A 23,583-nucleotide genomic window follows, 5' to 3' on the forward strand; every position below is an offset into this window, starting at 1 on the left:
CACCTGTAGCAATTCTTTTAAATGGTATTTTGCTGTCATGCAAGCTTGAAAACAAAACCCACGTTTATAAGAGAATGAAGCTGTTAAGTACTTGTAAAGATTAGCAGTCCAAAGGTTGGTTGTACTTCTGACTCAGGCATTAGTGATATAAATTCCAGATTTCAGCTGTTTGAGGGTAACAAAATAGCTAGAGCCTTACTAGTGTTCTTTGTAGCACAGTCTGTCACTGTCAGACCCTTTGCAAGCACATTCCCTTGGGAAGGAAAAGGAAGTAATCCCAAAGAAACATACAGCTATCCTAGTGCCCAGGTCAATGGGAAATGCTGCAGAAATGACCCTGCATCTCCCTTAGCAGAAGCCTGTAGCTGCAACTTGCCAAGGGTGCTGACTTCAGGGGCCATACAAGGTCATCTCTGGAAAAATGCCACGTCAGTACAGCAAGTGCCATTACATCATTATTTCCATGGCTCTGGAAATTAAGAATAACTCAGATTATATTAGGATGAAACAGTCTGATCCTCTTGATTTAAGATGGGATTTTGTTTTTTACATACACAGTATCTGGGACAAACACGGAAGTACACTGAACTACCAACCTCTTTCTAGAAACAAAACCGCTCCTGTAAATCCGGTGGCAGCGTTCCAGAGCCAGCCTGGGCAGGAGGGGCAGCTGAGGTGAGGGAGAGCCTGTATGGCAGCAGGCTGCCTCTTGCAGTGCTCAGGGAACACACACAGCCCCTCTCTCACTTGCAGGTTTTCCAGCTTGGTGTCTGACCCACAGATCTCAAAGCAGCAAGCCCAGGCGCCAGCCCAGCACACACACACCTGCTGGCCTTACCCTAGCAGAGCGGGTTTGCTGGTGATCTGGTCCTGTACTTCGGTTCAACAGGGTTCCTTTGAAAAACTTTGTCCTGGATGGAAGATTAGTTTACTTTAGTCTTGGCTTATTGCACTTTGCCATATACAGAGTAATGAGACAGGCTTTAGCTAAGAATTGGGAATAGGCACCTTTGAAAATAACAACCACAAGCTTTTCTCATTGTGAACATCTCAGTTGTTGTGAGAATTTTCCATCCCAGTAGAACTGACCATCATCTCCATTTGACTCCTATTGTGTGGAAGTGAGGAATTGCTGGCAGTGTGCACTCACAAACCTCTGCTGGTGCAATGTGCAGGCAGAGCTGTAAATTCCTGTTGTGGATGCTGCTTTTGAGGTTCCTTTGGCAGCAACATCTCACCCCAGCAGGGAGAGCAGCAGGATGCATGAAAACCTGTGGTGGACAGTTGCCTGTTTCCCATGTTGTAGACACAATAGTTTGCAGAGCCTTCCCTTCAGCACTTGAGCTCTCACCCACTGCATTTCACATTCTCCAGCTACAAAAGAACAAGCACACAGGATTGTGGCAATCGAGGCTTCAGCTGGTTACATTATGTATAAATGCCCATACACTCCATATTGCTTATATCTCAAGGATCCAGGTATTTTGAGACAGAAGAGCAGCACACCCCTCTCACTGGCAATGTGCTACAGCAACAAGAAGCCTGATAAAAACTGCTAAAATCCAGCCCCTGCACCAGCTAAGAGGTGAGAGCTGGCCAGGGTGCAAGTCCTTTGAGACACTGTGGAGGACAAGGCCAAGTCTGTGCTGGAAACTGCACAGCAGACACAGCACTGCTAAGAATATGTCACTGGATCCCTCCATCACCTTCAACAGTCTTTCCTTATGTTCCAACTCAATTCTTTAAACTGTGAAAAATTCCAAGAGGCACTCGACAATGTTAAATCACTGTCACTAGTAGCAACTACTGAAGAACCTTTCAAAGCTTTTACTAAAATTTCACAAGCTATCTAATTTCATGCTAGACTTCCAACAAGTCAATGTTCATGCTTAAAAAAATAAAAATCAAAAAGCTGCTCTAACAGCACTATTCAAACTAACCTGCCTAGCTGGTCTTTGAGAGCAGCCAAATACATTGCTATGACTGGGCAAAAGCAGTACTTGGCATCTGTGTAAGGTCATAATAGTAAAATACAGATGTGGATGTTGCAGAGATTTGTTCTGCAAATTAATGCTTACCTCTACATGCAACCTCTTGAAGAGCTTCCTTCTTCTGTTGATCCTGTTATCCTAACTTTTCATATAAAAAATAGCATTAAGCAGCACACATAAACTTTGGGAAGCTTCTACAATTAGAGCAGGGGTTGGCTTTTTTCTACATGGCGAACTGGGTTGGCTTTTTGGATTTTCAGAAAAAAAATCCTGTGTCTTTTCCCAACTTCATTTAAAAAGAAAAATCAGGTGGCACCACAGTTACCCTGCCTGAGAGGGATCTGTGTGAACGTCCAGTGGCACCACTTCTGATTAACATAACAAGAAGTTATGTTAATACAAACAGAAGTTTAGGCTCTTCCCAAGGCAGATCTCTGTTCCTGCCTTGTTTTAACATGACCTCTGCTACAAATGCACGCCCTACAGGAGGTGAAAGTCATCATGTTCAGTGTGGGTCCTTAGACTGTGGGAAAGAAGAGGCTACAGCTTTGGCTACAAAGTTTGCTTCAAAAGAAAACAAAAAAGCCAAACAAACAACACACCTTAAAACAACCCAAAAAAACTCCAAACCACCAAACCATACAGTTCGTTTGGGCCAAGACATGAACATGTAGACCTGCAGCCCAAAATGGCAGCCTGTTTTCATACCACTGTGCGTGCCTGGCATTGCAGTGCTGTGGTCTTAAGGGGTTTTCTGGCTGTTCTGTTTCTGATCTACAAATGGAATGGTCAAATCTATAATGCCCCATTCGTACTTCAGCTTCACAAAAGGGCAGGTTATAATATTAGAAACCATGGCTACTATCTTCCAAGACTGCTGTAAGGCAGATCTTAGTGGGTTATAAAGGCTCAGAATCCAAATCATCATTGGAGAGCAGAGATAAGCATGCATTTCTGCAATCCAGTTGTAGAAATGCATGTGCTCAACATTTTCAAAGCCTTCCTAACGCTGGCATTTATCAGAAACAAAAATAAATTTAGTAAACTTTCCTCACCTGAAGTAAACCTGGTAAACCTTTGTGGCAGGAATTATGGCAGCCATCAAAACCAAACTGAAAATAACACATTGGGACACTATGTTTTATTAATATTCTTCCAGATTACATTTCTATTCCTAAAAGGAAAAAATCAGGAATACATCTAAACCTAAGAATTCCATTACTTCTCAGTCCTGGGAATAGAACATGGTTAAGTTGGACCACTTCATTACTTTCTATATACCTTAATATTAAAAAAAATAAAAAAGTCAAATAATACTAGCTCCAGCCAGATTGCATATTGAACACAGTAGGTTGTTAATCACCCCACATCAATTTCCTGATAAAAATCCCTGATTAAGAAGTTTTCCCTCTAAATTAAGTTTATAACATTCTCTGTTGGTTGGCTCAGCCACTGGATGGTGTAGGAACTGCTCTCAGGTTTCTTGTTGCTTAGATTATCCAGCCTCAGGTGCACCATGGAATCACCCACTATCTTTGGAGGTGGAGCCAGCAGTTTTCTCCTTAACACAGTCTGCTTCAAGAGGCCTGAAGAATCAGCTCTTGAAAAAACAGGAAAGGTGGCTGTGTGTAGAGGAAAAAAAGAGGAATTCTCAATGCTTTGGAGAGTAGATCCTTGCAGTCAGCTGAGCCAGGTCCAGCAAGTGAGAAAACCACTGAAATCCCACCATGGGAGCAGGCACCACAGCACAAACAAACCAGACAATAAGCAGATCTCCAGTGCACAAGCTGTCCATAAATGCATCAGTCCCATTAATCATCTGCTATAAAAAGTTCAGTGTCTCATCTTCAGCATTGTTTAACTAGAATTCTGTACATTATATACAAAAATGCACAAGAATAACTGCTTGATGCTTCCAATCCTTGTTCTTTTACAGCAGTGAAAAATTTTAAAAACCAGAGTCTGGACTTATAAATAGTGCAGAAAATGCAAAGGCTAAGAAGACAATTCCTCCTATGATTGTCACTGAAAGGAAAACACAAAACAAGAAGAAATTAGATGTCAAAAAGTAATTATCTTCCATGAGACATTACAGACATTATTTTAAAAAAATGTCTGATTCCTAAATAACCTTACTTAGAAATTCATGCTACAAGCAGTGGATGTTGTCTCTAGCTCAGTATTGGGATGCCCATATGCCAACCCACTGCCTAACTGCATCTCCAAGGATATATTCTGGCCCACATAAGGAAACCTTGTTTTACTCTTACTTGAGCCAGTATAAAACTAGGTTAGCACCTGCTGTTGAATATTTGGCTGTATGGCAGAAAATAGGACAGGATATCCTCATTAATGGCCAGAGCAAGCCATCAATTGTGACTGACTTATATTTAGCATTTTTAAACACATTTTAGGCACCTGTATTGAAAGAAAAAGTATAAAAAACATTAACTGCTTGCAATGGCCACAATCTGCTAGAGGCTTGGACAGAATTCTGGGAAAGCACCACTGCATATATTCCCCAACTCTTCAAACAAACTAATATGTCCTAGAAGGATCTTTGGTTTAATCTAAGGCTATTTCTGTGGCTCAAGATCCACACTGTGCTTGGAGCATATGAAACCACTGTTAGATTAGCATTTTGTCACCAATTTCCTTGGCAAACAAACACAACAGCATGCATGTTTCACTTTTAGCACTGAAGCTGGTTTTTTACCACCTTGCAACTACAGAACAAACATTCTGAATGAACACATATAGGAAACAGCTTCACAGGATTATTTTTGGGAGCAAGAAATCTCACCACATCATAGCACTGACAGTGGAAGCAAGTTGCAGCCTAAGTTAAGGAAAAATATACAACCCAATGTAACCTTACTGGTCCTGCCTGTTGCAATTAGCAGGTATGATAAAACCCATTTATGCCACACAGAGGAGTTTTTATGGCTTTTAAATGGTTGGTGTAAGTCATTAGGATGCAGTTTTCTTGCTCACCTGATGGTCTAGACTCAGAACTGCAAAAGAATTTCTATTATCCACTGTCAAACAATAAATACTGACCATTTAAAATAGTACATTTCCTTCCTCTGGTCTCCTAAAAGAAGTAACCAATAGTGAAGTAAAATGAGGTGGGATGTAAGACTCAAAAAAAATCCCCAAATAACCCAAAAGAAACCACTAGTTTTCATGGTTTTTCCTAAAGTTTCAAGAAACACTGTTCCCAAGCATGCAGCTCTTTACCCCACAAACATTACCAGCATTACATTTTTTTTGGTTAGAGTGAGTTTTCACTTACCAGTCCTAACAGAAATTTTTTGTGCTATCATTCTCCCTCCAATAACTGCTAAACCAGTGCATAGGCAATGTCCCACTGTTCCTCCTACTGCCACACCATAGGGATCCTAAGGGGGAAAAAAAAGCACAAAGGGATAAATAATCACTGTTGAAAACCCACTAGTCCTACAACAACCTCAGAGCAGTGCTTTGATTCCCTGGTTGCAAACTGCCAGGCATGGAGGATACTGTCTAGTGATTCCTCTGCTCTGCTGCTCAGCACTGTCTTAAAGACTGGTGATAGTGAACATCAGCTGGTGAGACAGACAGACTTAAACTCAGCCTAAGACAGGAGCATACAGCATGTTTCAGCCATGCAGCATCTTTAGGTTGGTAATCATAGATCCAAAAATGGCTCTGCTGTAGTTAAACCAACAAGCAACCTCTAGAGGGAAAGTGGCAGCTGTTGAAAAACACAATATGCATCAGCTGGAAGAACACCCACCTATCGATAAAGCAAGAGCAAAATAAGTCCTTGAACTGCAAATGAAAGCTTTCAGCAGCTACAACATTCCAAGTTCTCTGCCCTGCTTCTCCCAGTTGTGCTCCACACTCTGCCCAGCTCCATCGCCCAAAAGGGGGAAGCATAAGCATGAAAGATCTGAAGTCCAGAGGATAATAAATTATTTTATAATTTACTGTCAACAACAGCTTTTCACATCACTGAGTAACAGCAGCTCCTCAGTGTGTGAACAACGCAGTACATAAAGAGGATTCTCAGATCCCCTTAGAAATTACACAACTAAGGACAGCATGTGTCCCCTGCTCATCTCTATGTGACACTTCTAGTTCCAAAAGGAAAAAAAAAAAGCTGCTGCCATCCCCTAAGGAATGCACGAAATCTCAAAGAGACAAACAGCAAAACTGTCTAAGAAATTCTATGGTTTGAAGACAACACTCACTAGCCCAAAAGAACCAAAACCACAAGCCAGTGAGAAAAGGTGGCAAGCACCAAGCAGTCATGTGGAAAGCACCAGGAAGGGCAGGAAGAAGCAGGGCTGGGCCAGCAGAACAAAGAGGCCCCCAGGAGTAGGACCCAGAATCCCTGGATACCCCTACAGCCAGCAATCACCTATACAGCCCTCACTGGCAGAAGGTGGATCTCATCCCCCCATTCCATCATAATTATTCACTGATTCTGAAAGCCAGGATCAAGATACCTTCAATCCTTTTTTTGTTTGGTAGCACTCTTATGAACATTTCATATTCTACAGGTACAGCCCACAGGTTTTAACTACAATGCTCAGCACTTCACAAACCAGACTAAGGAGTCTGACAGACACTTCCTAAGGGGAGACACTTAGGAAATGCAAACCAGAAGGCAACAATCCCCTGTAAAAAGATGGGCTTAAGCAACTTGCCTAGCAAATTGGGCAGAGGCTGTAGTGCTTCCTTTTTTTCCAAGAACAATGAGATCATCCTCTCCTGCTGTTAGCTCTAAACATCTTCCCTACACTGTAACAGAGACAAGAGGTTCCTGCATGTTACAGCCTCCTTCATTACACAGCCCTATTTATCCCTAGGGAACATCTCAAAGTGCACCTGAAAGAAGCATGAGTCCTAGGGAAAAAAAATGTAAATTATCTCAATGCATGAAAGAGCATATGCAAGCTACTTATGTTTATTAAAAGCTTGACTATAAGCCTTCATCTTCCTTTAAGTGTAATACAGCTATATACACTCTAATCACCACAATTAATATAATTTAATTTACAGCATTACATAGTGCCCAGCAGTTTAGAGTTTATTGTCCTTCTATATTAACCATATTAACTCATATTTTAACAAGAGGTATCTGAGGAGGTTATCTTTCTAACAGTTTAAAGCTTGATGGAATGGAAGTATTTTTAAAGTTACCCAATTAAAATTGAATGACCACAAAGAGCAAAGAAACATCTCTTCTGTAACATCTCCCAACAGTGTAACAAACCCCAAATGATGTCAGCTGCATGACATAAAGCAGCTATTTCCAGAAATGCCAATGCAGTCCCAATCATGTAACAGTAATTTTAAGACTACACAGAGCTTCAGTGCATTTCCTGTCAGGTCTTGACACAAAACATGTGGGGCACATCAAGGCAGAAGGTGTGAATCTGATATCTCCCGCAAGAGCATTTTGTTTCTTATCCCTCTGTGGACAACCCAAAGAAGGCAGAAGAACGGCAGGGACTCTGCAGCACTCACCTCTCTGGCAGCCAAGACTATGGTTGTTAATTGGGAACGATCGCCCCATTCTGCTAAAAATGTTAAAGTAAAAGCTTGAACAAAGATTGGTGAAATAAAGTGTAGCCATTTCTTCTGAGGTATAGTGGTGCTTGGCCCGGATTCCACATCTCCTGGCCCATTTAACAGTTTAGTTCTCTGAAGCTGTGGAGGTCAAGGGAAAAAAAAAAACAAGAAATAACCATAAAATTTAAAATGTCATCCAAACAACCCAAATTAAACGCTTAGCAATAAAGCTAGATATTTTGTTTCTAGAATGTTATTAGCCACTCCCTGCTGCATTATCAACATAGTTATAGTCACCATTACAAAAAAAAGCTATATATATACCTACTGTGCATACATTCACACATAATGTGTATACATAATATATACACATACTGTGTATATGTGTACATCTCCACATGAGTGGAAATATACACACACAAATACATATATATAGCTGCAATCAGCTCTAACCTTTGATTATTGTCAATCTTGTATTGCTTACAAATAAAGTGTCTGACCATCAGAAGAAATAAAAGTAGATATAAGAATAAGCTGCTGGTGTCCTCTCTGGTAGCAATGCATTAAAAACATATCAAAAACACCCACACTAAGCAGAAGGTCCCTTCTCTCCTAAGAAGCCAGGCTTGCCACAGGACTGGAATCACCTGCTGAAAAAGCCTTCAGGGAACCACTTCCATCCCATCTACCACACATTTTCTGTGTCAGTTTATCAGTCACAGACACAGCTGAACACCCCAAACATGACAGTGCTGCTCTGCAGCTTCACAGCTGTAATTCTTCCACCAACTGTCACCAACAGCAATTTAATTACTTACTTCCTCATCTTTTTTTTTAATTTCTGCTTGAACTTCCTCCAGCTCTTCCTGACCTTCATCTGGACTCATTTTCAAGCCTTCCCGAAGCATTCGGATGCCAAAGATTGCAAACAGTGCTGTTGACACATAGTATGTGTACACACGAGGAATAACCGTGGTGGCATAGCCAAACAAAACTGAAAAGAAAACAAATGTGTCATTAAAAAAAATAAACATGAGCATCATAATTGTTTTTCCCACATCTAAGAAATGCTTGCTAGCAAAGTCAGCAATCCAAATACCCACTGATAAATAAATATTGCATCTTTTATTAGTTCTGTATAATTTTCTAAGCTTTTGGAAGATAACATGCTAGAAACTCCAACCATTACTGGTTATGCCAGAGACTGAAGTCCACTAAGACACAGCCAATGCACTCCAGCCAAAGCTGAGGCACTGCTGTTCCTGAGAGCCAGTCCAAACAACATTATCTTTCCCATCAAGGTCTGTGGAAGTCCTGTCTTTCTCCATACACACCATTAAACTACCATCTGTAATTGTGTTAGATTAGTCATAGTGTATCCCAGGTAATTCCATTTACATGTTGGATAGCATCTCTTTCCAATCATTTCATTTATCAGATAAAGTCAGAGTAAAATTTTCAATGAGGTAAATCTACCAGGCATATCTACAAATTATCCAGCTGGGTGAATCCATGTCTGTCTTCCTTTGCCAAGTGCACATTACTATATGTTCCTCATATTCCCCACGTACACACAATGTGACCAACTTTGATCTTTCTTTATTTCAAAGGCAGATCCCTCTTACAGACTGAAAAGCAACCTTCACAGCATGTCTTTTAGAGGTATTGAGGGTGATTAAACTAAGCCAAAACTAGTTCTTAAATAAGAAATGTGTATCCAGGACAAAGTACTTAGTTTTCACAAAGTAACACCACGTAGCATTTTTTGACAGAAAAAGGCCTATATAAATAGGAAGAAATAAAAAGTCCATGCCTTATATTCAAGGTTGTTTGGACCATACACTCACAAGTGTTTCTGCTACTTTATTCCACAAGCAATTAGATAAAAGGAAGCATATTTGCTTTGTGTGCTTTTCTGTACACACCTTTTTAGCTGAAAAATGCAATCAGAAGTTATTACACGATCTAGAAATAATTCTGCACTGCCACTACCAGAAGTAAGAATGAGACCAGAATTAATCAGCCTTATCACTCATAAACGCAGCACATACATAAATAAATAGCAGTGCTATTTACAAAGTTAAATAAACCAGGAGTTAAACTAAACTTCTTTAAAAAGATTGAAAATACTGCAGTAAAACAATGCAAGAAAGCTAGACAAAAAGGCTTTTTCCTAGCATTTCTTACATATATAAGCATAGACACAGTGAAATAATCAGAACTGTAAGACAGTTTATTTTGTCAAGCACAGCTTGAAAAAATATCCCCAGTAGATTACTTAAAGAGTTTAAGTGAGTATGTCTTTATGTAAGCAAGGTGGGCAACTCCACTCAGGAATTTCCAAACTCAGTTTGCATAAAACAAGGGCAAGAGATAGGAGAAGGAAAGGTTGTGGGGGAGGAAGAACCAAACAACAAAACAAATTCCTTTCTGAAAAGGGAATAAATAATTGGGAACCTCTAAACTGGGGGATAAAAGCAGAAAAGGGAGCTTTTATAAGAAAGCATTAAGAAAGATTTGAAGAAATTTGTATAGAAAAAGAGAGCCATAATGGGCAGGAGAAATTACACACAATGCAAGTGGGAACTGCTCTAACTAAAGCTGCAACAGTTGCAGCAGTGTGTGTACACAGCAACAGCTACACACCCAAAAACCATTCACAGAAACACTTGCCAAGCAGCCTGTGCCAGAGAACTGGCTGTCTCCAGCGTGTAGAAACCAATCATCACTATTTCAAGGATTTCTGAAATGGGCATGGTTAGAAATGGGCACACAGACAAACTCTGTGCTGCACCTGGTCTACCTGAAGCTGCTCCATTTTACAAACACAGCTACCTGAGTGCCCATGGCTACAGGTTCCTCAAGTGCCCCCTGACACCTTACTTTCCACTCCTGCCCCTCCATATTCCACGTACACAGCTCCCAGCACACATCCAAACAGCTCTGTGTGCAGGAATATAAGTCAGATGAGGAAAATGTGTCATCATATAAAGAATCTTTTGCCTTAGGAGGAAAAACTCAAGCCACTCCCACATTCCCTTTAGGCACACTAATTTAACAGGAGCAAAAAAAAAAAAAACCAAAAAAAACCCAAAAAACCCCAAAAACCCAAAAACAAACAAACAAAAAAACCCCCAAAAAAACCCAGTCCAAAAATCAAAGGAAGTGCTTAGGCTCTCAATCTCATTCCCCTTCCTTAAACACCAGCTGAAGCCTAGGGAACACAAAGACTTTATTAGAGGGAAGAGCCTAAATACTCCATCTGAGTTGCCACGCTCCACATGAAAAGCTTCACACTGTCCTCCAAACAGAAAACTGTGTGTATGTACTATCTGCATTCCACTTAAGGTTTTTGGATAAACACATACCCATCACTTCCTTAAGAGATAAAACAAAGCAGAAGGAGCAGCGTGCTGACCTGACAAACACGTCATGAGTCCCAGGGCAAGCATGGCACCGGCCAGCACGGTCAGGCGGTTGTAGCGCATGGCCATGATGGCCGCGATGAAGAAGGTCTTGTCCCCCAGCTCCGACACGATGATGACCGAGATAGCAGCCACGAAGGCATGAATAAAGCCCAGGTTGGTCTTGTCAGCTGACTCTTCACTGACAATGTGGACTGGAGCAACCAGCGAGGAGCCTTTCTGTAAGAAGGGGGGAGAGAAAGACAAAACAAATCCTAAACACTCGTCAATTAGGCTTGAGTGCTTGGTACACAGAAATACAAAGCCTTGTACTTCTCCTGTCACAGCACCCTGTGCAGAGTGACATTTTAAGCAGATACACCTCTCATGTTCATTAATGACCATTAACTAGTTCCTGGCTGCCACCCACCTCAAATTGCCAGTTAGGCACTTGGCAAGAAGATCCTGCTGATTATTAAAACATTACTGCACTGTGCATGCTATTACCGGAACATGAGAACCACCATTACAACAAAACATGGTCAGCTCAGGTGCAGTATTGCTGTCTTGAAAATCCCTACCCATTTTATGACCTCAACCACGAACAGCTTTCTGATAGAAATATTAGTAAGTGCTTCAAAATAAAACTGGGTGACTACGATACCTTAGGAAAAAAAGAAGCCCATTCAAAAATGGTCAGGATAATTTCCTTCCCTTGCAAAATCTCTGCATCTCAGACGCATTAAAATTTCATAGATTCATAGAATGGGTTGGGTTGGACGGAACCTTAGCAATCATCTGGTTTTAATACCCCTGCAATGGGCAGCAACATTTTTCACTAGACCAGATTGCTCAGAACTCCATCCACCCAGGCCTTGAACACTTCCAAGGATGGGGCACCCAGTACCAGTGCCTAACCCATCTCACATGAAAGAATTTATTCCCATTACCTAGCATACACTTTTACTGATTGAGCCCAAGCCAAATTTTATACCAGTTTCCATCAGCTTCTTCTGCACTTGCTCTGTGTTTGCTGAAAACTAACTTTAAGACTCTCCAGTGGTGAAACCAGACCAGCACACTCCAGTTCCCACTCACTCGCCGAAGTGTTTATTCTACACACAGTAAGGTATCTGTGATCAAACACAAGGCCCAAGATCTCCATGTTCACATCCCTGACCAGGGATGGCTGAGAAAGCTTGTTCCAGCACATCCACCAGCAGAGACATCCCGCAGCCTGCTCTGACATGACGGCTTCCCAGCATTCCACTTGCTGCCAGCAGTGCTCCAAGTTTCCTGGTGTTGATATTTAGCTCCCACGCTCTGTGTGACACGCTGTGACTTCCCCGAGTTCCTTCACCTTTTGCAGCACTCTGTGTTTTCTGGTTTGTGTATGTGACACCAGGCGTGCTCCATGTGCAACACCAAGCCACACGCCAGGAATTTTTCCATCCCTCTGTGTGATCAGTGGAACCAGAATCCCCTCACCGAGAACACTGCTGAATAAGTTTTAACGCGAAGGAATTTATATTAATTGTTGAGAGAAAAAACCCAGCAGCTTTGGAGCAGCAACAAAGCCTGCTTTCAGCTGCTTCTGCGGGGGCAAGGGAGCACTGACCCCTTTCCCATGTCGGACACAGATGTCCCTCTTTTAGCAGAAAAAGGGGAGGATGCGGTGGCCCTGCAGCCCTCCTCTTTTTCTGCTAAAAGCGGGGAATTTCGGAGCCCGACGGCCCCCGGAAGCGCAGCGCGGCGCCGGCCGAGCGCTGCCGCGGGGGGCACAGCGCGGGCAGCCGGCGCGGCCCGTCCCCGCCTCACCTCAGCCCGCGGCTCCGCTCCCTGCGCCGCCGGCGGTGGCGGCGGCTCCTTCTTCCTGCCGGGCTCTTCCTCAGGAGTGGCGCGGAGCCGGGCCGGGGCCGCCAGCAGCAGCGCGGCCGCCAGCAGCAGCGCGGCGGCCCGCGGGAGCGGCGGCGGGGACCCCATGGCGGCCGAGCGCGGAGCTGGGGGGCGGCGCGAGCCCCGGTTGAGGGCGTCGCGTCACCGCCCGCGCCGCGGCCCCGCCGCCGCCCCGCCCGCGCCCGCTTCCTGCCGCGCACGGACGGCCCGCCCCGCCGCGCTGCCGGGCCCGCCGCCGTGTGCCGGGATGACCGGGCGAGGGTCGGCACCCCCTCCCTCATTCGGCTCCCGGCGTGGCGAAGCGACGGGCAAAGGTGGCTGCGCTGCGTTCCCGCGGAACGGGCGAGTCCAAGCGTGTCCCTTCCCCCTTCGGGATTGCCTGCGGGCAGGGAAAGGGCGCAGCGGCAGAGACGGGCAGCGGCTGCGTGAGGCGGCAGAAAAATCCGCATAGGAACGGCCCGGACACGTCTCGGTTTCGTTGTTGGCCAAGTGCGCAGCAGCGCTTCGTGTATGCGTGAGCCCAGCAGGGCCCGAGCGCGGAATCACAGAGGCGGTCGGGCTGGCAGCGACAACAGCGGCCATCCCATCCGAGCCCCTGCTCCCTGCTCAGGCATGGCCATCCCATCCGAGCCCCTGCTCAGGCACGGCCAGCCCGTCCGAGCCCCTGCTCCCTGCTCAGGCATGGCCATCCCATCCGAGCCCCTGCTCAGGCACGGCCAGCCCGGAGTACATGGCCCAGGGCTGTGTCCTGAGGGAGACTCCACAGCCTCTCTAGGAAATCTGTTCCAGTGCTCAGTCACCTACACAGAAAAGAAGGTCCTCCTCATATTCAGGTGGAACTGCATGTGTATCAGTTTCTGCCCATTGCCTCTTGTCTCGTTGGTTGGCACCACCAAGGGGAGCCTGAATCCATCCTCTTGGCACCACGCCCACCTCTAGATACTTGCAGACATTGATGAGTTCCCTCTCAGTCTCTTCTTGAGGATGAACAGGCCCAGCTTCCTCCACCTTTCCTTGTGTAAGAGAGATGCTCCAATCCCATAACCATCTCTGTTGCCCTTGCTGGACCTGCTCCAGGAACTCCATGTCTCTCCTGAACTGAGGAGCCCAGAACTCAACACAGCACTCCAGGTGATGCTCTCCCAGGTTAGCTGTGTGCCCCAATGCTCTCCACAGAGCAAGGACAGGAATGTGCTTCCTGAGGAGCAATAAAGCGATTGCTCATGTTTTTCAAATTCATAAGCTCAATTTTGAAAAACCATTCAAAATAGAAACAGTATAATAAACTTTTAATTGATAAAATATACTTCATTGTATAAAAATACTTCTTATGTACAAAATAATGTGTGCATGTAAGTAGACAACATGCTGAAACACCAGCACCCATATCAGTTCATCACACAAAGGGATCATTCACACCAGTGTCATAAGAAGGATCAAAATATTCAATAGTTAAGTGCAAAAGAAGTCCCTGTGCTAAGTTACATTATCTCCCCAGTAAAGAATTTCTTTGTAATGTTTGTTAGGTACTGTCTTCTGTGTCTGCTCTGTCCTGGCAGTTCATTATATCTGTTTAGAAACCAGTGTAGTTGTGGTTATGGTCATCCTGCACAGCGGTCCCCCCTAACACACAAGGGATCCCAAAAACCCACTATAAAGACAACAGAACCACAACAAAGAACATTAATTTTCTGCAATTTTTCTTCTACTGTCTTTTTAGTCAGAGGACCTTCCACTATTTTCCCAGTTTAGGGACAAAGCAGTCTTCATCAATGAACAAAACCACTTTGGTGCAGAAGACATAATGCAGCAAATGGGTCTGTTTATCTCCACTGCTGAGCATGAGTCACTCCTCCACCACAGCTTTCTCCATTGCTTTTTGTGCTTCCAGTTGTAAAGCAGTGGCTGGTTTTCACTGTCACCAGGGAAGCACAGAAAGATACACAATTTGACTCCCTCTGAAGTGATTCAAAGAAAAGAGACTTGGAAAGAAATATGCTTAAATATTAGTCAAGACTTAAAATACAGTAGTTCAAATGATTCCCTCCTTTCAACAGTTTTCACAAATATGAATTTGGACTTGCTGCACAACAGCAAGTGTTTTATGCATAAGATAGATATAACTATAAAAGAGAAAAGACACAATTAGCATCTCTCCACTTTGAATTAAGGTCTTTAGTAAACCTTTTTTAGCTTGCATGATATGCAGAGACCTTACATTTCCTCAGAAATTGGTCACTTGGATGAGATTATCATTAAAATTATGGGCTTTTGAGGTAGAATTAGAGAAAGTGTGTGACTTTACCTTGGTTTTAATAAGCCATTAATCTCTTATATTCCCAGTTTGCATGAAAATACTTTAGAAAAAATTATCTAAAAAACAAGCGGTATAAATGCTTTTCGTTCCTTTGGGTATGAGCTGAAGTTTTTCTGATAAAACTCATGACACAAAATAGCAGCCAGTGCCTGGTTAAAAAGAACATACATCACTACACACCACCATGTCACATTGTGCATTCCAAGTGTGATGGCCATAGAAACATATATGAGGAGCTCTGCAAAATAATGAGGGCAAGAGATGCTCTCAAACCAGTCTCCAAAAGGTACACTGTGGCTCAGACTTACAACCTTTCCTGCAAGCAAACAGAATGAAATTAACTGGGAAGATGCATTAAACAAACTCTTCGTCTCACAATTACAGAACAATATACTTATTCTTCATCATAATCTTCTCACAATTATGGAACAATGTGCTGATTATTCATCATCATCCACCTCCATCTGATCTGACAGCTTTGCACTAAATGAAACAAGATGCCACCTCTGGCTGTGCAAACAGAGTATGGAAACCACATCTATCCTTAAGTTGTTAGCTTCATTTTACATTTTTCAGAACTATATATACAGACATACCACACCCTCTCCCCCCACTTCAGCCATCCAAACAGCCTCATTTATTCTACATACTACAGGAACTGAGAAACACTTGTTTTTAAGGTATTAGAAGATACGGAAGCCTACTGAAACAACCAGAAAAAAAAACCCTAAGTAAATATTTGACAGAAATGAAACATCTTACCTGATCTGCTTTTTCTAAGATTAGCTAGAATTGCAAGGCATCTGTGTTGGTGAAGAGAGGCCCAAATGTACACCATAACTCCTATGATGTGATACCAGCAGATCTGCACAGAAAGCTTTTTTCCTGAATGAAACATGTTTTATTAATATATGGCCATGAAGTAACTTCCCAAGCATCATCTCAAAACACTATATAACATATAGTGTTTAAAACATATAGTGTTATAACACATATAACATATATAATATCTCAAACAATATATATATATATAACATATATAACATCTCAAAACACTATATAACATTTTCTCAAATGTTACTGTCTTACAAAATTCTAGTAGTGAGCCTCTAATTCCTTGAAAGAGGCTTTGAAACCCTGTATCATTTGAGTGCCCAGGTAGTAGGTCACTTCCCTTGACTGCTCTCTAATAAAATACCTAGTTATTAATCCAGCAGCTTGAAATACAGTGTGATGTGAAACGACACATAATTGGTAGCCTAAGACCTCAATATTCAACACTGTTTGTAACGATTATTATCCTAATTAAACATGTTGTCATGGCTCAGGTCAACATGCAAGCACACAGTTGTCTCCCTCACAGTGACACACATAGATACACGCACATGTACCCACCACCCTCTGCCCAACGTGGTTCAAAGTGCTTAAAAACTTCACCAAACTTGGCAATGACTGCCTCACAAAAATTAATCACAGGAGGAGTGCTACAGCCAGCTGATGGTTCGTCTGTGCAGGGGATTTAGCAGCTCGGTTGTGAGACCCAATGGAATGTGTTGGCAGAAACAAGTCATATAATACAAATTTCTCATGTATTAATGGAAACATTGCAGTACCAAGGGAAAGAAGACATTGCCTGAGTCAAGGCAGAGCAGTGGCAAGTTCTCCATGGAAAAAAAAGGAGGTGACCAAGACAGCTTTGCAGACTCAGTTTGCAGGAAAGATTATAACAAAAAAAACTCCTCTTTAGTTTGAGCACTGAAGTTATGTACTGGCATTTGAGAACTGGTACCTATTACTATCCTTCACAAAGCGTACAATCTATATCCTTTCAGCAATTAACCATGAAAGTGTGTCCCTGCCTGTGTTTGTGCATAATGCTGGCTGATTGTATGATATACTGAAACGTAATTACTTTGAACTATGCCAGGAAGTACTTTTATGTCTCATCAGTTAACACACTTCTCAAACAAGCAGCTCTCTATGAAACCATTTGCCACAATGGAAACAAATGAGAGCAAAACTGCATCTTTGATGATAACTAAGCAGGTACTCACCATTCCTGACATTAGTAGGCACTTGACACAGCACAGTTGAGCCAACAGCAATGTAGTAACCAAGTCCAAAGCAGTACTGCACAATATGAATGACACCACTGGAAAACACGCTGGTCCAGAGGCATTCTGCAAGCCTTCGACAGCTATGCAGCCAAAGGAGCAAGAGAACCAGGAGCGCAGAGAAGTGCTCACTATCTGCTTACAGACAAAAACCAGCAACTTTGAAACAGACAGGAACAATTTAACCCTGACAGTGCTTAAAAAAGACTGATGTTCCCTCTTCCCACAGCAGAATTTTACCCTCATTTTAAATTAACTGGGAAAAATATTTGTACAGGTGAGGCACTGCTGATCAGAGCAAGATTTCTTCCAGGAGGTGCTAATGGCGTTTTCTGTTAAAAGGACTGCTGAAAGCCAACATATCCATAAATATTTCTATCTTCAATAATGACAAAGGCACTTGGTGTACCAGGAAAGTAATTTGGAGCATAGCTGAAAAGCAACCAATGAAGTAGTACTTGGATACAAATTCAGTATCCAAGTTTTTTTATTTATATGGCTACATTATAATTTCTTACCTGTGTCTTTGCTCTGAGAATCTCTGCCAAGAGCATGGTGCATGTCCTGAATCCATGATGGGAGTGACTCTCCAAGGAACTCAGCTCGGAAAAGAGAGATCAGCAGGAAACCATTCCAGAGCACAGAAACCACATAAAAGTGAGTAAACCACCTGTGGGAACAAAAAAGGGTTTTCATTAATGTTCTCATAATTCCTTGGAAATGTAGCTGCAGGACATGCTTGTCTGATGGGGAGTACATTCCATTTTGGTGCCCACATCAAATGTCCAAGTAGAAAACTCAGGACTTCAGTGGTATCAAGCAGGAATAACCACATTTTAACCCAGTAAAATGCTGCCTGGAATATCCTAACTTAGCTTACCTTACTAACCACAGCTGCACTAAAGAGGAGACAGTGTAATCCACACATTGCAAAAGTACTCCTCAAGGTTTACAACTGACCGTGATGTACATTTTCTTTATAATTTACACCACTCAAAGCACATTCAGATTAGTTTTCTGCTTATTTCCAAAATGCTGCACCTCACAGCACTCCCACTTTTCTCAGTTCCAGGGGGTGCATTACATGACATGTTAAAATTCATCAAAGAAACCCAGAAGTAATTACCCTGCTCTACATTAAAACATCTTGTCCTTCTGCAAATTCAAGGTCTGCAACAATCATATAGAAAAAAAGCAGTGACCATCAACACTGCTGGGTGATTACAAGGCAAGACCACGCATTTGTTTTTTTAAGAAAACAAAGAATCTCCCAACCCCGTAATGCACGTATAAAAGCATATTGTGCATTACAAGACATGACAGTCAAGGCAGGTAACTGGGCTGAGATAACAGCCTACAGCTCTTTACAATATCCAGCTCAAACTAGGTGATCCAGTATTTCCTTTTGCTTTTAAAATGAGAAGTCCTTCTGGCAGTGAAGAAAAATCAAGACTTCTGGAAACATCTGCAAAGAGATAAAATAAGTCCCATGGGAAGACGCTGATGGCCTTGACTTGACAATGTATCTACAGGTACAAAACTAGGCTGTACCTGTGTAGTCAAGTGAAGACCATATTTCTGTTGAACATACAAACTCTTCTCTTGGGGCAGTGAAGGGCTACAACACCCCTGCTTAGAGAAACCAGTGACCCTCCCCAGAGCAGCTCAGGTATCTCTCAAGAGCACAAAAGAGATCAAGTCAGAATCACAGCACTAGTGAGCATCCCTGCGTGCTCCAGAGCACCTTGTCCATTGGCAGCTGCCTTTCCCTATAGATTATGACTTCTCCTCAGTTCCTTCTGCTACCAAGCAGAAACTGCAACATTCTTTCTGCTGATTCACAACAGCAGAACTAAAATTTAAGCCCCCTCCCTCACTTTCTAAGACAAACAGAATTTGTACATTGATAAAAACACACCATCACCTCCAAGTTTCAAGCTCTTTCCCTGAAGTCCTATTACTCAGTTGACTCATATCTTGTCACTTGCCAGGAAACTTTCTCCACACATTGATTTTTGCCACCAGCACACAAACAAGCCCTGGCAACTTAAAAGAGACACACCCTTCGAGCTTTCAGCAATCCCAATTACAGTGGGGGTGTATCTGACCTACACATCAAACCAGCACTGCAGCAAGTACATGTGCCATCCCTCCTCAACGAGAGGAATTTTCACTATTTGCCAAACCAACCTGAAATGCAACACAACCTTTTACAAGACAGAATGGCAAAGTTAAAAACAAGCCCAGGCTAGTGAAAACACAATGCTTGTCTGGAAACAAGACACAGTTGAAAAGAATAGAAAACACCTCGATGGCTACCTTCAAGATATTCTCTATTCCTTTGGGTAGAAGTGTTAGGGATTCACTGTCATTATTATGATTAACTAACAGAATTGCTTTGCACATATTGAGACCTTGAGGACAATTCCCCGAAAAAGCACATTCTTCAGACACCAATCTCCCTAAGCAGGGGTGTTGGGAAACTTCTGTTGGAGAAAGGTCAACTCAGACAAGAAGCTGCAGTACATAGTGATTAGGACAAAGTCTTTATGAATCCTTATTTTCACTCAGGGTACTGCACATTTTAAACACATCTCTGGGTATATTCTGTGTCATGAAGCCTGATAACTGAGATTACAACCTTTCCATGAATAACTTGCTGGGTCACAAACTTTTTTTACCTTTTCATTTGAAAGCTTTGTATACAAAATGTGTCAGAGATTGTTACAATAGGGGAGATCAGATCTTCAGGCTAAGTAGCCTCTCAGTCCTGTCCTGCTGGCCTTGCAAGATCCTGTCTGGCCTACGTTCAAGTCAAAGACTAGTTCTAGTCATGAATCTCAGCTGATTAAAAAATAAGAAATCCCATAACATATAAAACCATATAAAAAGCTGTAAAGGGTGGTGGAGGGGTGACTGCCTCCTTCCATGATTTCACTAAATATCTATTTAATTTAATTCATTTAATTACACATCTAAACATATACATATACTTAATTTCATTTCATCAAACATCTGTTAAGGTGGGTTTGGATAATGCAGTGGTTCTTTTGCCTTATCAGAGACTGTTCATGCAAGCTCTAGATAGTTGTGCTGCCATGCTGGTATTGGCCACATTGAAGGGAGAAGGCAATGACTGCAAACTGGTGTAAGACAATCAACCTGCAGCGTATTTGTAGAGTCACAATTACTCAGGATTTCACGTTCCCAGGTGCTTGACCTGAGTCTTGCAGGGAGATTTGTTTTGGAGACCTGGCATGCGACTGGGATTCAAGGGATTCGGTTTTTGTTCCGATGTGGAGCACACGGATTCTGTATGACCGCTCGCAGTCTCTATGCTCCTCGGTTCCCCATCTGCAGAACCAGAGTAACGCTTCGCAACAAAGCTGAGCCCAACTCTATCAAACCCCGCCGTGCTCTCGGGGGTGCTGCTTGCTCACTGCCGCGACCTCCGGCTGCAGTACCCCAGACCCGGACCCGGTACCCGAGACGCACACCCGGTACCCGAGATACACACCCGGTACCCGAGACGCGGCCATCGCTGCGCGCCGCCACGGCGGCAGGACGGGCCTCACCTCTTGGGCACCTGCAGGAGCTGCAGCCAGCCCGGGAGCTGCCCGCACCCGCGCTTCGTCTTCCCGTATCGAATGAGGTCCTGGAAGAGGCCGGCGATCACCAGGCCAGCGCGGCCGGGCCGCGGCGCCGGGGCCCGCCGGAGCAGCAGCAGCGCCGCCAGGAAGGCGGCGGCCAGCAGGGACCAGGCGGCGGCCAGCAGGGACCAGGTGGCGGCCAGCGCCGCCAGCATCGCCCCGGACCCGCTCCGCTCCGCCCCGACCCGGCCCGGCCCGGCCCGGCCCCTGTCCCTGCCCCTGCCCCGGCCCGTTCCGCCCCGCTCCGCCCCGCCCCGCCCCGCCGGCGGCGCTGTCCCTTCCGCTTCCCGTTCTCGGGAAAAGCGGGGTCCCCGGAGCCCGAGCGGCGCTGCGGAGCATGGGCACTGCCCGCTGTGCCTGCCTCCGCGCCCAGAGCAGCGCCGGGCCGTGTTGTCTGACAGCCTTGGACGGCGTTCCCCGCCGTAGTCTGCTGGAAAAGCTGGCAGCCCGCGGCTTGGACAGCTGTACCCTTCGTGGTACTGGCTGGGTGGGCGGGCCCGGGCCCAGAGAGTGATGGTGTATGGTGCTGCATCCAGCTGACAGGGGTGCCCCCAAGGCTCGGTATTGAGCACAATGCTGTTTAATATCATTATTGTTGATCTGTATGAGGGAGTCGGGTGTACCCCCAGTAAATTCATGGATAACGCCAAATGGGTGATAGAGTTGATTTGCTGGAGGGCAGGAAGGCTCTGCAGAGGGGTCTGGACAGGCTGGATCCATGGGCTAAGAACAGTAGTGTGAGGTTCAACAAGGCAAGTGTTGGGTCCAGCACCTGGGTCACAACAACAGTGACTCCTGCAGTGCTACAGGCTGGGGGAAGAGTGTCTGCAAAGCTGCCCAGCAGAAAAGGACCTGGCGGTGCTGGTGACAGGGGCTGAACATGAGCCAGCTGTGCCCAGGTGGCCAAGCAGGCCAATGGCACCCTGGCCTGTGTCAGCAATAGTGTGGCCAGCAGGAGCAGGGCAGGGATTGTCCCCCTGTGCTCAGCACTGGTGAGGCTGCGCCTTGAGTGCTGGGTTAATTTCTGGGTCCTTCAGTAAAAGGACATTGAGGTGCACATTTTATATTTTACCAATGTACTTTTACTAAGCAGAGGTATAAATCCTGCCTAGATTATTTTGAGATATGACTACATTAATCAATCCTATCAGTGAATCCTTCAAAGCAGCACATACACTGCTGAAGCACCCATGACGTCAGTAACATTGCTTTGGGAAAAAATAATTGAAGTTCACATTTCCTGCTAAAATGTGTTGGTAGCTCTCTGGTTCTATCTGCATGACAGGTTATAATAAATATGTTTAATTCAATATCATTTATGACAATGCTTGGTGCTCAGTCTAATTCTCTTGTAAATTCTGTATAACTGAATCCTAAATCTGGTTCAAGGATTTAATGACCAAATGGTTTTGGTAATTAGCAGGGGATGAATATATCAGCCAGGTGGGTGTAAATCTTTGGGGAGTGAGAGGAAGGAGCTGGCTGTATGTGGGTAATTCCCCAGCTGGTGAGAGCAGGGCGAAGGAGAGCATGCCCAGGCTGTGCTGGGCAGAAGGTAGGAGTGTCACCATTCCTGCATCCCAGCCCTGCAGCTGGGGAGCTCAGCCAGCAGCTGCCTTGCCATGCTTATCTCGAAGTTCTACACAGCCACATTTCCAGAGGGCTGCTGATGTGACTGGCCCCAGCAGAGCAAGGCATGTGTAAGCAGGGAGCAGCCATGCCTGCTGTGCAAGCAGTGATGGCTCAGGAGCTGCCTGTGACAGCCGGCAGGTCACAGTTGCAATGTCCTTCTGCAGGTCCTGACTTAAGGCACCCTGTGCTCCTGTGCTGCACATTCCCCTCAGCTGGACATTGTCCACCCCACTCTTGCAGTGTGTCTCTCTGAAACACAGCAGATGTACCTCTTTCTTTTCAGCCTCATTTTCTTTCTGAAACAAAAAGGAGACATGTCACAGCCTTGTCTCTGCAGTCTGCTCCTTTTACAGCTTCCACAAGACAGATCAGACAAGGGGCAGCAATGGTCTGGCCTATAAAGCAAGTCCTTCCTTGTCTGAGCAGCAACCTTCTAAAACTTGAAATAGCTTTGCTCAACAATTTTGTTGGCCAGTGCAGTTGCTATTTTCATGAAATCATGGTCTAAAGACTCCTAGCTGGGTGTATGGCATGGCTCTGCAACAGTCTGAGTGGATCCATGTGTGTCTGGAGTGTCTTCCATGGCACTCCAGATACATTTTTCTGTAGAGTTTGGGCTTTGGGGATGTTTGTAAAGAGAAGGACAAGGAATGTGGCTGTTACAGTGCCCTCATGGGACAGTGAAGCCAGAGTGCCTGCAGGTGTGCTGCTGGGGAATAATCTGGTGTATGGCAGCAGGGCTCCAGCAGGATAGTCCCACATACCCAAAGACATGCAGTGCATCTCGCCATTTAGGGTGACGTACTCAACTTTTTGGCACTTCAATAATCTTCCAAATTTATCTAACCCAGCTCCTTGGAGGTACAGCTCTCATGGAGGTCAGTGAACTACCAAATATTTAATATCAAATACCTCTTTCATGAGCTAAGCTTTAAGGAATGAAGACCAGGAATCTTCTAGGTGTGAGTACAAGTGTATGAGGCACTATTTCCACATGGCAAGCTGTGTTGGTAGCTG

The 23,583-nt window shown here is 44.2% G+C and overlaps 2 protein-coding genes across 2 annotated transcripts; both read right to left on the reverse strand.

Moving 5' to 3' along the window:
• Nucleotides 1–3,110: 3,110 nt before the first annotated feature.
• On the reverse strand, nucleotides 3,111–12,992 carry TMEM165 (transmembrane protein 165). The gene is made up of 6 exons (XM_058803805.1): nucleotides 12,776–12,992; nucleotides 10,972–11,197; nucleotides 8,372–8,547; nucleotides 7,509–7,691; nucleotides 5,287–5,392; nucleotides 3,111–4,016 (listed from the first exon to the last, which is right to left on the reverse strand). Exons 1-6 carry the CDS (start codon nucleotides 12,938–12,940, stop codon nucleotides 3,940–3,942), a joined length of 933 nt encoding a protein of 310 aa, XP_058659788.1. The 5' UTR covers nucleotides 12,941–12,992; the 3' UTR covers nucleotides 3,111–3,939.
• A 1,201-nt stretch (nucleotides 12,993–14,193) lies between these two features.
• Nucleotides 14,194–21,466, reverse strand: SRD5A3 (steroid 5 alpha-reductase 3). Its single transcript, XM_058804000.1, is given in 6 exon segments — nucleotides 14,194–15,486; nucleotides 15,933–16,055; nucleotides 17,225–17,419; nucleotides 17,803–17,954; nucleotides 20,860–21,409; nucleotides 21,412–21,466. Coding segments are annotated over 6 exon segments (1,335 nt in total). The 3' UTR covers nucleotides 14,194–15,226.
• Between the last annotated feature and the right edge of the window lie 2,117 nt (nucleotides 21,467–23,583).

This window comes from Ammospiza caudacuta, chromosome 4, assembly GCF_027887145.1.
Source record: "Ammospiza caudacuta isolate bAmmCau1 chromosome 4, bAmmCau1.pri, whole genome shotgun sequence".
Taxonomy (NCBI): Eukaryota; Metazoa; Chordata; class Aves; order Passeriformes; family Passerellidae; genus Ammospiza; species Ammospiza caudacuta.

What these genes read in the sequence shown, in the direction of transcription:
- TMEM165 (XM_058803805.1), bottom strand. Translation starts at nt 12,940, where the DNA reads ATGGGGTCCCCGCCGCCGCTCCCGCGGGCCGCCGCGCTGCTGCTGGCG. An exon ending in GAGCGGAGCCGCGGGCTGAG is followed by an intron (nt 11,198 to 12,775) that starts GTGAGGCGGGGA and finishes CCCTTCTTACAG; the next exon opens with AAAGGCTCCTCGCTGGTTGC. An exon ending in AAAAATTTCTGTTAGGACTG is followed by an intron (nt 4,017 to 5,286) that starts GTAAGTGAAAAC and finishes TTTTCCTTTCAG; the next exon opens with TGACAATCATAGGAGGAATT.